We start from the raw sequence: 13,309 nt of genomic DNA, 5'->3' as shown, positions 1-13,309 counted from the left end.
GATGGGGCCCGTGGGCTCCTCCGGGGTGCACCCAAGCAGATGGCGCTGCTGCTGCGTGCGTCCCCCAGCGCCCGGGGCTGTCGGGGCAGGCGGTTTCCTGGAACCGGATCCTCGGCCTCGGCAGAGCCGTCTCTGCCACCGCCGCCCGTAGCCATGGACCTGCGAGCAGAGCTCCTCAAGTCCATCTGGTACGCGTTCACCGCCCTGGACGTGGAGAAGAGCGGCAAGGTCTCCAAATCCCAGCTCAAGGTGAGCTCTCGGAGGGCTCCGGCGGGTGGGCTGTGAGGAGTAGAGCAGGTCCAGGGATGCTGTGCATCGCCCTGGGGTTCCATGGAGGGAGTGTGAAATATTAAGATTGGTAAGACCTTCCTGTTAGCTCCACGCTGGGTTTGGTGGCGTTTGCTGCTCTGCCTTGTCTCCCTTAATGAAAAAAAGGGGGAGTGGGGGGTGGGGGGAAGAGAGTTAATGCTCAAATGTATTTTCTAGGTGAAAATGAGAAGTCTAATTTTTAGTTGTTTTCAGCTGTCTTCAGTTTCTTATGCTTTTTATGGCCAACTAACAGCCCAGATTGGGTTTATATTTTCTTGCTTGCTGGAGCACCCGTGTTTCTGCTTCCTGTTCAGCCGTCGGGCTGGGAGGTAGAGGCAGCCTGATTTTAAACTGAACCTCCTCAGTGCTCTGGCCAGAAATAACAGTGTTGAAGAAATCTCTGCTTTCCCCTGCCCCGCACCCCCTCAGGGGGCTCCTGCATTTAGCCCTTCTTAAAGCTGTCACGGCTTTAACAACCTTTTTCTCTGCCTCCAGGACAGGCTCTGGGTGACTGTCAGGCTGCACCTTGGCTGCGATGACGGTTACTGATTTTTAGGTTCTTTTTCCCTTCACAAATGATGGGACTGCTCTTTTTATTTTTCTTTTTATTTTTTTTTTTGCTCCTGAGTAAACGTCCCCATGTGGTCCTTAGGCTGGTGCTGGGGTGGGAAATGGTGGCTGGGGCTGCGATGCAGAGGAAAAACCTGAGTGAGAAACATGCAAAACACGGGGAGCTGTTGCGTCAGGACTTGGCAGCCGCTGCCTGTCTGTGAGAGGAGTTATGAAATGTTCAAAGAAACCTCTTTTCGTCTGTTCCCCATACTTCATAGGGCTTCCCCCAGGACAGACTGTAGGGAAGGTGCTGGGCTTGGTGGGCAGGGCATGTTTTGCCCCCAAATGAGGAGTTTTGTTTGCAGGGATCTGGAGGAGAAGCAGTAGGAGCTGGGTTCCTCCTGCTTTGCAGCTGAGAGCCTTCGGCTGCTCCCCAGAGCCATGTGCCCGGGCGAGCCACAGTCACCTACTTAAAGCTGGAGAAATAGCTGAAGGAATTAGGGAAAATCCCAAAGCAGGCCAGAGCCTATTTCCCCTTGCTAATCCCAGAGAGGGGCTGTTGTGCTCCCCTCACAGCATCCCCTGCGCCCAGGCTTTGGGTGCTAAGCCCAGCCCAGGCGCGCTGCTGGCCCCAGACACGTGCAGCACTTGTCTGTGAGATCTTTACCACCAGCGACAGTGCTGAGGCCACAGAGACCCCAGTTTGAACAGCAGTTTCTCAGGGAGCTTGGCCAGGGGCGACGGGAGCTGCAGACCCTCCTGTAGGGGATCGGGGGGGCTGGGATGGTGTCTCCACAGTGGCTTTGCCCAGGGGGATGTTTTAGAGGGGAAGGAAGATTCACCCCTTGCTGGTTTTCCATCCGCCTTCAGCAACGGCACGGGAGGGTGGCAGGGGAGGTTTAGATGGAGCTGAGGAACAATTCCTGCCCCAGAGGGTGCTCAGGCATTGGAACAGGCTGCCCAGGGCAGGGCTGCAGTCACCGTCCCTGCAAGTGTTCACACAGCGTGGAGACGAGGCCTCAGTGCCATGGGTTAGGGGTGGCCTGGGCAGTGCTGGGGTAAGGGTTGGACTGGATGAGCTTAAAGGGCTTTTCCAACCCAATTGATTCTATGGTTCTATGACTCCACGGTTCTATGATTCTATGACAAAGGTCAACTCTGGATAACTTTCCACTCCCTTTTGAGTCCAGGGAGAGCTCCTTTGCATCCCCTGTTACTGCCAAATGCTGGCTTGGGTTTGCTCCAGCCTACACAAGCCTGCACTGGGGTTTCTTTTCATTCCATGCAGAAGAAATCCAGGGTCTCACAGGTTTGTTAAAGCCACAGTGGCCATGTCCCCTCCAAACTCCTCCCAGGCTCTGCTCTGTTCCCTCACCCAGGTGCGTTGCTGCAAGAAGGGTCTTGAAGAAGGGTGGGAGAAGTGCTGGTGTTCAGAGCATTTGCACCTCCAGAAACAAGCCCAGCCCCAGGAGCTGGGGTGGGATTTGGTGGTGGAGGAGCAGCAAATGGAGCCGGGCACTGAACAACTCCAGCCTCTCTCCAGCACAAGTCAATTTATCAGCATTTCAAAGCCATAGGTTGAGCAGTTGAGTTCTTTGCATGGACACTCCCATGCGAGGAAGCGTGTGCAGATGTGTAGGTGTGTGTCTGCACAGGAAGGAAAGACAGTTGTGGTTGAGTGCTACCCAGCAAGCAATGTCAGGCAGCTCTGTTCCCAGTGCAGGCACGCACCAGCCCTGCTCTTGGACGGGAGTTTATCCTCTCTCTCTGTGCCTTCACATCCTCCTGGCCAAGCTGGTGGAGCTACACCCGGTCCCCAGGGATGCTAGCTGGGATGTGGGATACAGGACGCTGCTCTCACTGAGTCCTTCGAGGCAGCCTGAGCATTGTCCTGGTGCTTCTCAGCACCTCTATTCTGCTCCTGCCCCTGTTGTGGAGGATTAGGAGGGGTTTGCTCCATCCAGGAGCTTGGTCTTCTGAGGCAAAGCCCTTGGGAGAGGAGAGGAAGAAGCAGAGGGACAGGGGAGTGGTTTAAATGAAGAGCTGCCTGTCGGGGAGCACAAACGGCTCTTGACACAGGCCAGTGGGTCCCAGTTTGGCCAGCAACAGGTCTGAGAGCAGCTCATCTATTCAGGTGAGGGGAAAAGCCTTTCCCAAGGTCTGGAGCTGATGGTCCCAGTGCTGAGCTTGAGCTGATAGGGTGCTGAGGCAGCAGCCCCACTTGTGTCCTCACTGCAGCTCAAGGGACCCTTGCTGCTGAGAAAGGCATGCTGGGGGTCCCCTGGGACAGGGCTCCCTGCACCCCCAGCTCTGGGGAAGCTTTGGTTTTCTCTGCAGGGCTGGTCTGTTTGCACTTGGGGAAACTGAGGCAGCAGCCACAGTCCCTGTGTGGTGCAGCAGCTCTGATCCCCCCTGCTCCTGCCTGCCAGGGGTTTGTGCTTAGCACAGGGAACCAGGTTCCAGCCTGAAATGTCACCCCAAGCCCTGGCATCACCCCCAGCACCTTCCATGAGGGTGAAGAATGGTGCTGCCATTCTCCATCTGTGTCAAATCTGTGCAGAGCGATGGGAATGGGACGTGATGGGGAGCATGGAGAGCATAGGAGAGGGTGGAGAACAGTATTGGGGCTGGTGGTCAGAGAGGTCTGGGATTCTCAGGGGTGTCAGGCAGACCTCTGTGCACCCTCTGCATGGAAAGGCTGTGCCAGCAAACTGCTCTCAGAGCATCCCTTCCCTTCTCCCTGCTGTTATTTTCCCCTCCTAGCCCCCATTTCAGAACCCAGCAGGGGGGCCGGGGTGGTTTCCCACCTCTCCTCCCTATGTGGGGTTTGGGTAGCCCTGGGTCCCCACCATCAGCCTGGCTGGGGCTTTCCTCCCTGCCCCAGGGAGGCAGATTCTGTAGGAATCAGAAAGGGATTCTGTAGGTGATGGAGCGGAGGGGGTGAGGTTCGCAGCATGCTGGGATGGATGGAGGGGCTTGGGGTACTGGCTGTGACCCAGGGGCACATGCAACAGCTCCCAGGGCTTTTTGGGGTTCTGTGAGAGGAAGTGCGAGCGATGGGGATGAGGCCCAGCATTGCAAATGCAGAACAGGATGCGATCTCCAAACTTTCAATCCATCCTGATGGATTTGTTCATTGTCCTGGAGGATGCCCAGTGCTTTCCACCCCTGCATGGACCCCGGGGCTGCAGTGAACTCCAAAAGGCTCAGCCATAGCAGCAGCAGCGCTCAGGGCTACAGCCCGCTCAGTGTTTGAGATGAGGGTGGAGCTCTGCTGATAGCATCAGTCCAGGGGGGTGAAGAAGAGAAAGAAAATCTGGTTGGGCAAGAACCTTTCCAGCTGCAGCAGCGCGTGGCCTCTGGCGCCTCCTCTTCTGCAGCGAGGAAGCTTCCAGCTCAGGAGGAGCAGGGATGCTGCACACCAGCTCCCAGCCCCTCTCTTAGAGCCATGGAATCGATGGGTTAGAAAAGAGCTTTAAGCTCATCAAGTCCAACTGTTCCCCAGCACTGCCAAGGCCACCACTAACCCGTGGCACTGGTCTTGAACCCTTGGCAAGCTGCACCTGCAGATCCTACAAGCCATCCCTGCCAACCCTCATTGGCAAGCTCATTTACCATCTCCTGCTTGCTGGGAGGTAAAGACAAGGAGACAGCCGCTTGCCTGGCATCACAAGCTAGATATGCTGGTGGTGTTCCTGGGCAGCCTGGCTCCAGCATGGGCTTTCCAGCACATGGGAAATCGGGGAGCTTCAAAACATGCTTTGCCTTGGGGGAGAAGCTGTGGCTGCCCCATCCCTGGCAGTGTTCAAGGCCAGGTTAGACAAAGGGGCTTGGAGCAAGCTGCTCTATGCAAGGTGTCCCTGCCCGTGGCAGGGGTTGGAACTGGATGAGATTTAAGGTCCCTTCAAGCCAAACCAGTCTGGCATTCTGGGATTCATCTTTGTGTCTTTCTGTGCCCCACTGGCACGTAACAGCCGGGGCCAGGCTGGCTGCTGTCACTAGTTATGTCATTGAGAAATCAGAAAGGGCAGCTGCCGAACAGCTTGGCTCCGGGTGGCTTATCATCTTTTCTAGATCAGAACACGTCCTGTTTGCTCTGTAGCGTTTGTAACAGCCTTGAAAAACAAACAACACAACCTTCCCCATGTGCCAAGAAATGAACGTGAAAAAATCCTCAGCTTTTGCCTGTTTCTAACTCATTCTGTAAGGTTTACATTGGGAATGTAAAGCTGTCTCCCTGCCAAACCCAAACCACGGTCCCCGGGTGGTTTGTGGCACCGTGGGGATGTGCCGGGGTTGTTCACCTTCTCCCCATCCCTACTGCTCGGGCAGGTGCTGTCTCACAACCTGTACACGGTGCTGTGCATCCCCCACGACCCCGTGGCGCTGGAAGAGCATTTCCGTGACGATGACGACGGGCCGGTGTCCAGCCAGGGTTACATGCCCTACCTCAACAAGTACATCCTGGATAAGGTGAGCCCCTTGGCCAACCCCGCCGTGACCTGCTGGCTGCCACCAGGTCTGCTCCTCTCCCCTCTGCTCCTGGAGGTCCCACGTGTTGATGTCTGGAAAAGGGACACAGGACATTGGGAGCGCTCAGGTGAATGCCGAGCCAAGTGAGAAGTGTTTCATACTCAACGTCTCCTTGGCAAGGATGAAGTCAGCCGTTTCCGTCGAGGCTCTGGATGGAGGTGCATCTCTGCCCACACTTCCTATAGGGCTCAGAGAGAGAAATCAACCCCTTTTTCCTCTCCACCCCTCTTCAAATCTGAGGTGTGACCTCGTTCGGCAAAGGGGAGGAGAAGGCGGAGGACGAGGTGCCGGGGCAGGAGCAGAGGTTGGGGTGGGCAGGGGCTTTCTCCCTTCTTTCCCGCATGGCTCAAAGGCACCTTTGTTTGGTGAAGGAGAGACTTTGTGCCTGGGTGGAGAAGAAAAATGACTGACAGCTTTCTTCCACTGCGTGCTAGAAAGAAGAGGGGGCTGGAGCTGCGTGCAGTAACCCTTCCCTCCCTGCTGCTTCCCTGGGCTGGTCCCTGGGCTGGTCTTTGTCTTGCCCTGAACTGCTCAGGAGCTGCCCAGCCTGGTCCAGGGACACTGATCTCAGCTGCAGGGATCTGATCTGCAGTGGATGAGGGCAAAGCCTTCCCCAGCGCCCTCTGCCCAGGGAAAAGAGCTGCACAAGGTCAGCCCAGCCCCATCTCCCTGCCACAGAGTGCTTGAAATCCTTCCAGTTTCCCAGGTAGTTCTCTGGGAGATGAGCTTTAAAGCCTCTTCTGGTTTTGCCATGGCTAATAAAATCCGAGGCAGCATGAGAAGGGGAAGTGGGTTTTCCTTGTAAGAGGGGCTTTCAGCTTGCTGCCACCTAAAGGTATTTCTCCAGCCCTGCTACAGGCTGTGGTTTGCCCTCGTGTTGGCAGCACACTGGGATGGAGCAGCCAGATGCAGCCAGGCTCCTGCTGGTGCTCCAAAGCTGGGCCATGCTGCAGCAGTCCTGTAGCATCTTCTCTGTCAGCCACGACACCTTGCTTACCTGTGTAAGGGGCCTGTGCTAGGCATGTGTAGTCTGGCATCATGGGGCAGTGCCCTCTTACACTCCAGTTGTGGGTCTAGAGGAGATCTCAGGTGTGAGGGTTTCTTCCCTCCTCCGTTTCCTCCCCAGAAGCCCCCTCCACAGCCCTGCAGCACCAGCTCACCCCTGACTCCTGCCTGCAGGTGGTGGAAGGTGCTTTTGTCAAAGAGAACTTTGATGAGCTCTGCTGGACCTTGACAGCAAAGAAGAATTACAAGCCTGACCGGAACGGGAACAGCGTCGTGTCCCACCAAGATGCCTTCAAGCTCTGGTGTCTCTTCAACTTTCTGTCTGAAGACAAATACCCTCTCGTCATGGTGCCAGACGAGGTAGGACCTTCCTCTTCCCCCTCCTCATCCCCAGCCTCCCCGGGCTGTGCGTGCTGGCAGAGCCCCGGTTGGGTTTGACACATCCCGCTATCGCTTCCTGGCATGTCCCACCACATCCTGCAAGCTGTGGTGCTCCTGGGTGACAGCGAGCCGGGGAGCGGTGGGAGGAGGGGGGTGTCTGCCCTGTGCACCCCCAGCTATGCCCATGGACACCCCCATTTGCCCAGGATTCCCTGAAGAGAAGGGAGAAGGGTGAAGCCTCTCACACACAGATGACTTGGACAATGGGGTAGTCCATGTTGTTCCTCCATCATCCAAGCCTACAACAAGCTCTTTCGCCTGCTGTGAAGTGAATGTGTCAGCTTTCAGAGCCCCAGCCCAAGGAGCATCCACAGCTCAGCTCCTCCTTGTCCTGGTCCCATGCTTAAAGCCCTTAAATCCCACCCAAGGGCTGAGCTGAGCATGGTGCTAGAAGAGGACTCCTGATTTTCATGAGGAGAAAGAGAAGATGATGAGAAAACCTTCAAATCTGGCACACTGGGTGCTTGCTCCATGACGCTGCTGTCAGGCTGGATGGGGCTTTACAGCCTGGGCCACCAGGAAGGCAGGGGCAGAGCAGACCTGGTTGTCCCTCTCCCTGCCACCAGCCACCCAAACCCTGTCCAGCGTCCAGAGGGTTAAGAGTGAGGTACCCAGGAGCAGCAAAGCATCTGGCAGTAACCTCCAAATGCCACCCAAATCCCCAGATCCCACCCAAATCTCCAAATCCCACCCGGCATTTGGAGGAGGAGGAGGTCAGCTGAAACCCACATGAGAAGGGGGACAAGCTCAGAAGCCTCAGCAGGAGGAGCTGAGCTGGGCAAGCCGCTGCCATCAGCTTCTACCCCATGAACCAACTGAGCTCAGCAGAAAAGCCAGAGAAAAGGGGAAAAGGAGACAAGAGCAGCAGCACTGTGCAGCTGAGGGAGGGCGACCGCACTTCCTGCCCCCGGGAGAGGCGCTTCCTGTTCCCCAGCCCATGACACACTGAATCATCTTTGTGCTCACGGGGCTGAGCTGGAAATAAAAAGAGGAAAGCCAGAAATTATATTAAATTCTTGCCCTTCTCCTACTTGGATGATGGAAAAAATGCAGGGGGTGATGGGAGTCTGCTGTGCTCCACCATTCTGCTTGGCTCTGCAGCCACCACCCTCCTTGGGCCCTGGGTGGTGGGTAGAGAAGAGCTAGCAGCAAAACATATCACAGAATCACAGAGCCATGGAATGGGTTGGGTTGAAGGGACCTTAAAGTTCCTCCAGCTCCAACCCCTGCCACTGGCAGGGACCCCTTCCATAGAGCAGCTTGCTCCAAGCCCCTGTGTCCAACCTGGCCTTGAACACTGCCAGGGATGGGGCAGCCACAGCTTCTCTGGGCACCCTGTGCCAGCGCCTCAGCACCCTCACAGGGAAGAGCTTCTGCCTAAGAGCTCATCTCAGTCTCCCCTCTGGCAGGTTAAAGCCATTCCCCTTGGCCTGTCCCTACAGGCCCTGACAGAGTCCCTCTCCAGCATCCTTGAACTCAAACTGAACTAAGTCTTCCCAATATTGTGTCAACCACTTTAGCTCTTCTTTAAAGCAATGTATTTACAGTTTCAAAGCAATGCTCATCTCCTTCGTAGAGTCCTTCCCTTCCCTCAGTGTTCTTATGACCTCAGCTGGAAAACAGAGCAGTGCTGAGGTCAGGACCATGGTCTGGGACACCAGCCTTGCAGGCTGGGTTGCAGGGACAGCAGTGTTGGTCTCCTCTGCTTCAGGCACTTTACTTCTGCAACCAAACAAGCTAAAACCATTTCAGTCTTGTGGTTAAAAGGAAAAACCTCCCAGCAGTGGTTAAGCTCTAACCCAATCACAGATTGCTTTGGGTTGGAAGGACCTTAAGATCATCCAGTTCCAACCCCCTGCCATGGGCAGGGACACCTCACACTAGACCACGTCACGCAAGGCTCTGTCCAGCCTGGCCCTGAAAAAGGTCAACCTGCCTGGAACGCCTTGGCCATGACCATCAACCATCCCAAGGGGTGATGGCTCTGGGTCCTGCATCTCCAGGCAGGAGACAGATGGGGTCTTGGGCTCTCCAGAGTGATGCGGTGGGGTAGGACAGCTCTCACTGCTCCTTGTCGCTGCGCTCCCCATCCCCACAGGTGGAGTACCTGCTGAAGAAGATCTGCACAGCCATGAACGTGGAGCTGAGCTCCTGCGAGCTGGATGATTCCCTGTGCCAGGAGCCGCAGGGGCAGGGCGGCCTCACCGTCTGGCAGTTCCTGGACCTGGTGAACTCGGGGCGGTTCCTGCGCGGCATTGAGCAGGAGGCCGTGAGCATGGCCATCGAGGAGGTGTACCAGGAGGTCATCGAGGATGTGCTCAAACAGGCAAGGAACCCACACGTACTGGGGTACAAACCCTGTCTTGCTCCCACACTGGTTTTGATGCCCGTGTCTCTTGGGCGCAGGGCTACCTCTGGAAGAAGGGCCAGCTGAGGAGGAACTGGTCAGAGCGGTGGTTCACTCTGAAGCCCAGTGCCCTGTCCTACTACATGAGTGAGGAACGGAAGGAGAAGAAGGGGAGCATCACACTGGACAAGCACTGCTGCGTGGAGGTACAGCAGGACAGGAAGGGGAACCCCAGAATACACAATCTCACATCTGTGAGCATGGGAGAGCCAGTGCTGTGGCTGAAGAAAGTGGGGATACGGTGGGGTACGGGGGGGTAACACCATCCTGTGTCCTGTCCCTGCAGGTGCTGCCTGACCGGGATGGGAAGAGGTGCATGTTCTGTGTGAAGACCCCGTCCCGCACCTATGAGATGAGTGCCTCCGACACCCGGCAGCGCCAGGAGTGGACACTAGGTCCATGTCCCCCCTAGTGCCCCCTCCCCAGCTTCCCCATGCCCCACTCCATGTCCCCACTGACCGTCCCCTTCCCTCCCCAGCCATCCAGACGGCCATCCGGCTGCAGGCTGAGGGCAAGAAATCCCTGCACAAAGACCTGAAGCAGAAGCGCCGGGAGCAGCGGGAGCAGAGGGAGCAGCGCAAGGCAGCCAAGGAGGAGGAGACGCAGCGGCTCAAGCAGCTCCAGGAGGAGAAGGAGAGGAAGCTGCAGGAGCTGGAGCTGCTCAAGGAGGCCCAGCGGCAGGCGGAGATGCTCCTGCAGGAGGAGGAGCAGCGGCGGAGGCAGCAGCACGAGGAGATGCAGAGGACCCTGGAGATCCAGCTGCAGGAGGCTGAGCAGGCGAGTGCATCCCCGTGGGGTGTCCTGCCACAGGGCTGCGGTGCTCATGGGGTGGGTGCTTCCATCCCCTTCCCTTCCCACGGCAGCAGGGGGTTTGGAGGTGCTTCTAGGAGCATGTCCAGGTCTTGTAACAGTGCTGCTGCCACCCATCACCTCTAGGACCCCCAGGGGCTGATATGACCTGGGATGAGGGACAGAGGGGTCAGTGCCTGCATGTATGAGATACCTGGGGAGCAGGAGGTAAGGACAACCTGCCCCAGGATGTACAAAGTTGGGGGCAGGTGAGAGGTGAGCACTAGTGCTGGGCCAAGGAGCCCATTTCTGCCCTTGCAGCCAGCACTGGCTCCAAATCATAGACTCATAGAATCAACTAGGTTGGAAAAGACCTTGGAGATCATCAAGTCCAACCGTGATGCAGTGTGTCTCCTCAGCAGGGAGACAGCTTTGCTTCAGAGCTCTCTCTATGGGCTTTTCTGGTGTAGGAGATGTCTGCCCCATCCACCCAGGGATGTCAGGATAAAGGGGTCTTGGGGATGGTGGCGATGGCTCTGGAGCTGCCAGTGCTGATGGCTCCTGTTCTGGCCACAGGCTCGTGCCTCCATGCAGGCAGAGATGGTGCTGAAGGAGGCAGAGGCAGAGCGGCAGCGCAAGCGCATCCTGGAGCTGGAGGACATGCAGGAGCGTCTGCAGGAGGCCCTGCAGCAGGAGGTGAAAGCGCGGCAGGATGAGGAGTCTGTGAGATACGCGCAGGCCAGGTAGGACCAGGGCATCTCTGCTCCTCCTCAACCAGCCCCACTTCAAGGGCTGAGCATGGGGACATGCTCCCCTGGGCAATGCGATGCTCCCCGGGGTACTGGGGCGTGCTGGTGACTTCCCAGTATGCAAGAATGGGGGAAGCTGGTGGAAGAAGTGGTACAGGGACTTCTCACCTCTTTGTTGACAGGCTGCTGGCTGAGGAGGAGGAGAAGCTGAAGCAGCTGATGAAGCTGAAGGAGGAGCAAGAGGAATATATCATCAAAACTCAGCGGGAGAAGCAAGTCCTCAAGCAGGAGATGGAGAACAAGAACAAGTGTCTGGAAGAGGCACAGAAGCAGCTGGAAGAAGTGAGACTGAACAGGCAGCGGGTGGACCAAGACTTCATGGTGAGCATCACATCGGTGCCACATCCCTTACATGCTGTGAGCCCTGGGGGACTTCCCAAGTCACCTCCACACTGAGGGGTACTCAGCAGCTCTGGGGACCAAGCTGGCATTGCCCCGGGGCTTTCTGAGCTGTGCCGTGTGCAGGCACGGGGTGATTCAGTGGCTGAGAGAGGACAAAGTGCTTCCCAAGCCAGGGAGACAATGCGGGTCCCAGAGGAATGTTGACAGTGAGAGTGTGTGGAGGGGGGAGGATTCGAGGGGGAGCAGAAGGCCTAGAGGAGGGTGAGCTGGGTCTCTATCCCAGAGGGAGCCTCCAATCCCGGCTTAGTCAGGGAAACTCCTGCCCACGGTCCTGGGTCAGGGTCTGTCAGGGCTGGCTCATCCCTCTCCTCCATCCCCTCGCAGGCGGCCCAGCGGAAGCTGCGACAGGCCAGCACCAACGTCAAGCACTGGAACGTCCAGATGAACCGGCTGATGCACCCCATTGGGCCGGGAGGTAAGACACAGACCATCACACCCACCCTGCCCTCCTCAGCACAGCCATGCTTGGGCAGGAGCCCTGTCTCCCACCCATCTTCCCCACTCTGGTGATATCCAGGGCTGGAAGAAGCCCCATCTTTCAGAGACACCCCACCACCTCGGGCAAGGAGAGACCCCACAAGCCTTTTCCTTAGTTGAAAGGTCAATTTGGACCCTGGGTAAAGCAAATCCTCTTTCTCTCCATGTCCAGACAAGCGTACAAACGTGAGTGGAGGCGGCTTCACTGGCTACCAACCCCTCCTCTCCCGGAAAGATTCCTCCCTCAAACTCAAGCAGAAAGTGGAGGATAAAGGCAGCGACCCCACAAAGGACATCAGCAAGGAAAACGTGAGCAATGGTGGGAACAGCAGTGTGCTGCCATCTCCGGATGTGGACACCATGGCCACAGAGCCCTGCAACTAGCCTGGAGGATGGCAGAGCCCAGTGAGGAGCTGCAGGGCACAGCACATCTCGCTGAGCAGAAACAGCCGACACAGCCATCTCTGGATGGAGACAAGTGGGGACCAGCACAGAGCCTAGAGATGACTACACAGGAGGCAGAGATGCTCCCATTTTCTTCAGGAAGGGCTGCAGCCACCACAGGCCAGGAGGCTCAGCCCAGTGTTGGAGGCTCACACAGTCCCATGCTGGGGAGAAGGCAGCAGAGCCATCTCCTCAGGGCTGCCCCCGTGTGGGACTTGGACTCAGCTCCCCAGACTCTGGTTTCCACCATGCCTAAAAGAAAAAGCCACCAGTGGGTCTGGACAATGTGGCCCAGAGCTGCAGTTCCCCCTTGGGTTTCCACCAGCAACCCTTCTGCATCGCCCAGTGTGCCCATGGGTGCATGGCCCTGCAACAGGAAGCCTTGGCAGGCTGAGAGGTACCTTCTGACCACCGCACAGAAGGGCTGTGGTGTCTGTAACTGCCATGTGCATTCTCTGAAGGTGGTTCTTAGTCCCTGGAGACACGTAGGTGTTAGGAGAAACCAACAAGCAATAAAGCTTTTGGAGCTGCTGCCCTGCAGGCTTTCTTCCCCACACATCTGTGGCCCTGCAGGCACCAGACCTCCCTCCTTGGCACTTGTGGGGCTTTGATTCCCACTGTAGAAAAGAGCCCACTAAAAGGAATGAGACACCAGCCACGGCAAGAGGCTCCACCAGTAGATTTGGGCTTGGTCAGGAAGGACACAGACTGGTGAACTGGTTGTAGATGATGAACTACACTGGGCTGCAGGACTGGCACAGGGGTAATGTCTTGGGGGGAAAACACCTCTACATGATTAATTAAGTGCTTGTATAGGAAGGTGACAGTGTTCTGGGGCACGTTTAGGTCTGTGCCCTTGCACGGCAGGACTCCCTGTTTCAGGAGTCTTGGGACAGGATGTGGCCCGAGGCAATAGCAAGGACCCCCAGGGCCCATCGGAACCAGCAGCTGCTGGATGTGGCAGCTCTCTTCAGTAACGCCGGCCTGGCCTGGCTCCTCCAGCTCATTTGCTCCTCAAAAACCTCAGAATAAAAGCCAAGTCTGCTGGCAAACCTCCCTGCATGGAAAAAACCCACCCATGCCAACACTGGGGTTAGTTTTTCCAAGCTCCTGTGTTTAAATACAGTCCCATTCACCTGCA

The 13,309-nt window shown here is 56.8% G+C and overlaps 1 protein-coding gene across 1 annotated transcript; it reads left to right on the top strand.

Moving 5' to 3' along the window:
* Positions 1-13,309, top strand: DEF6 (DEF6 guanine nucleotide exchange factor). Its single transcript, XM_061442647.1, has 11 exons — positions 1-249; positions 5,194-5,334; positions 6,574-6,759; positions 8,939-9,166; positions 9,247-9,393; positions 9,534-9,642; positions 9,726-10,024; positions 10,613-10,779; positions 10,968-11,166; positions 11,572-11,662; positions 11,897-13,309. Exons 1-11 carry the CDS (start codon positions 40-42, stop codon positions 12,106-12,108), a joined length of 1,989 nt encoding a protein of 662 aa, XP_061298631.1. The 5' UTR covers positions 1-39; the 3' UTR covers positions 12,109-13,309.

Source organism: Pezoporus flaviventris, unplaced genomic scaffold, assembly GCF_033815535.1.
Source record: "Pezoporus flaviventris isolate CSIRO_AGI_PZ_B2104156 unplaced genomic scaffold, CSIRO_AGI_Pfla_v1 ptg000228l, whole genome shotgun sequence".
Lineage (NCBI taxonomy): Eukaryota > Metazoa > Chordata > Aves > Psittaciformes > Psittacidae > Pezoporus > Pezoporus flaviventris.
This window is presented reverse-complemented; position numbering and strand designations above follow the sequence as displayed.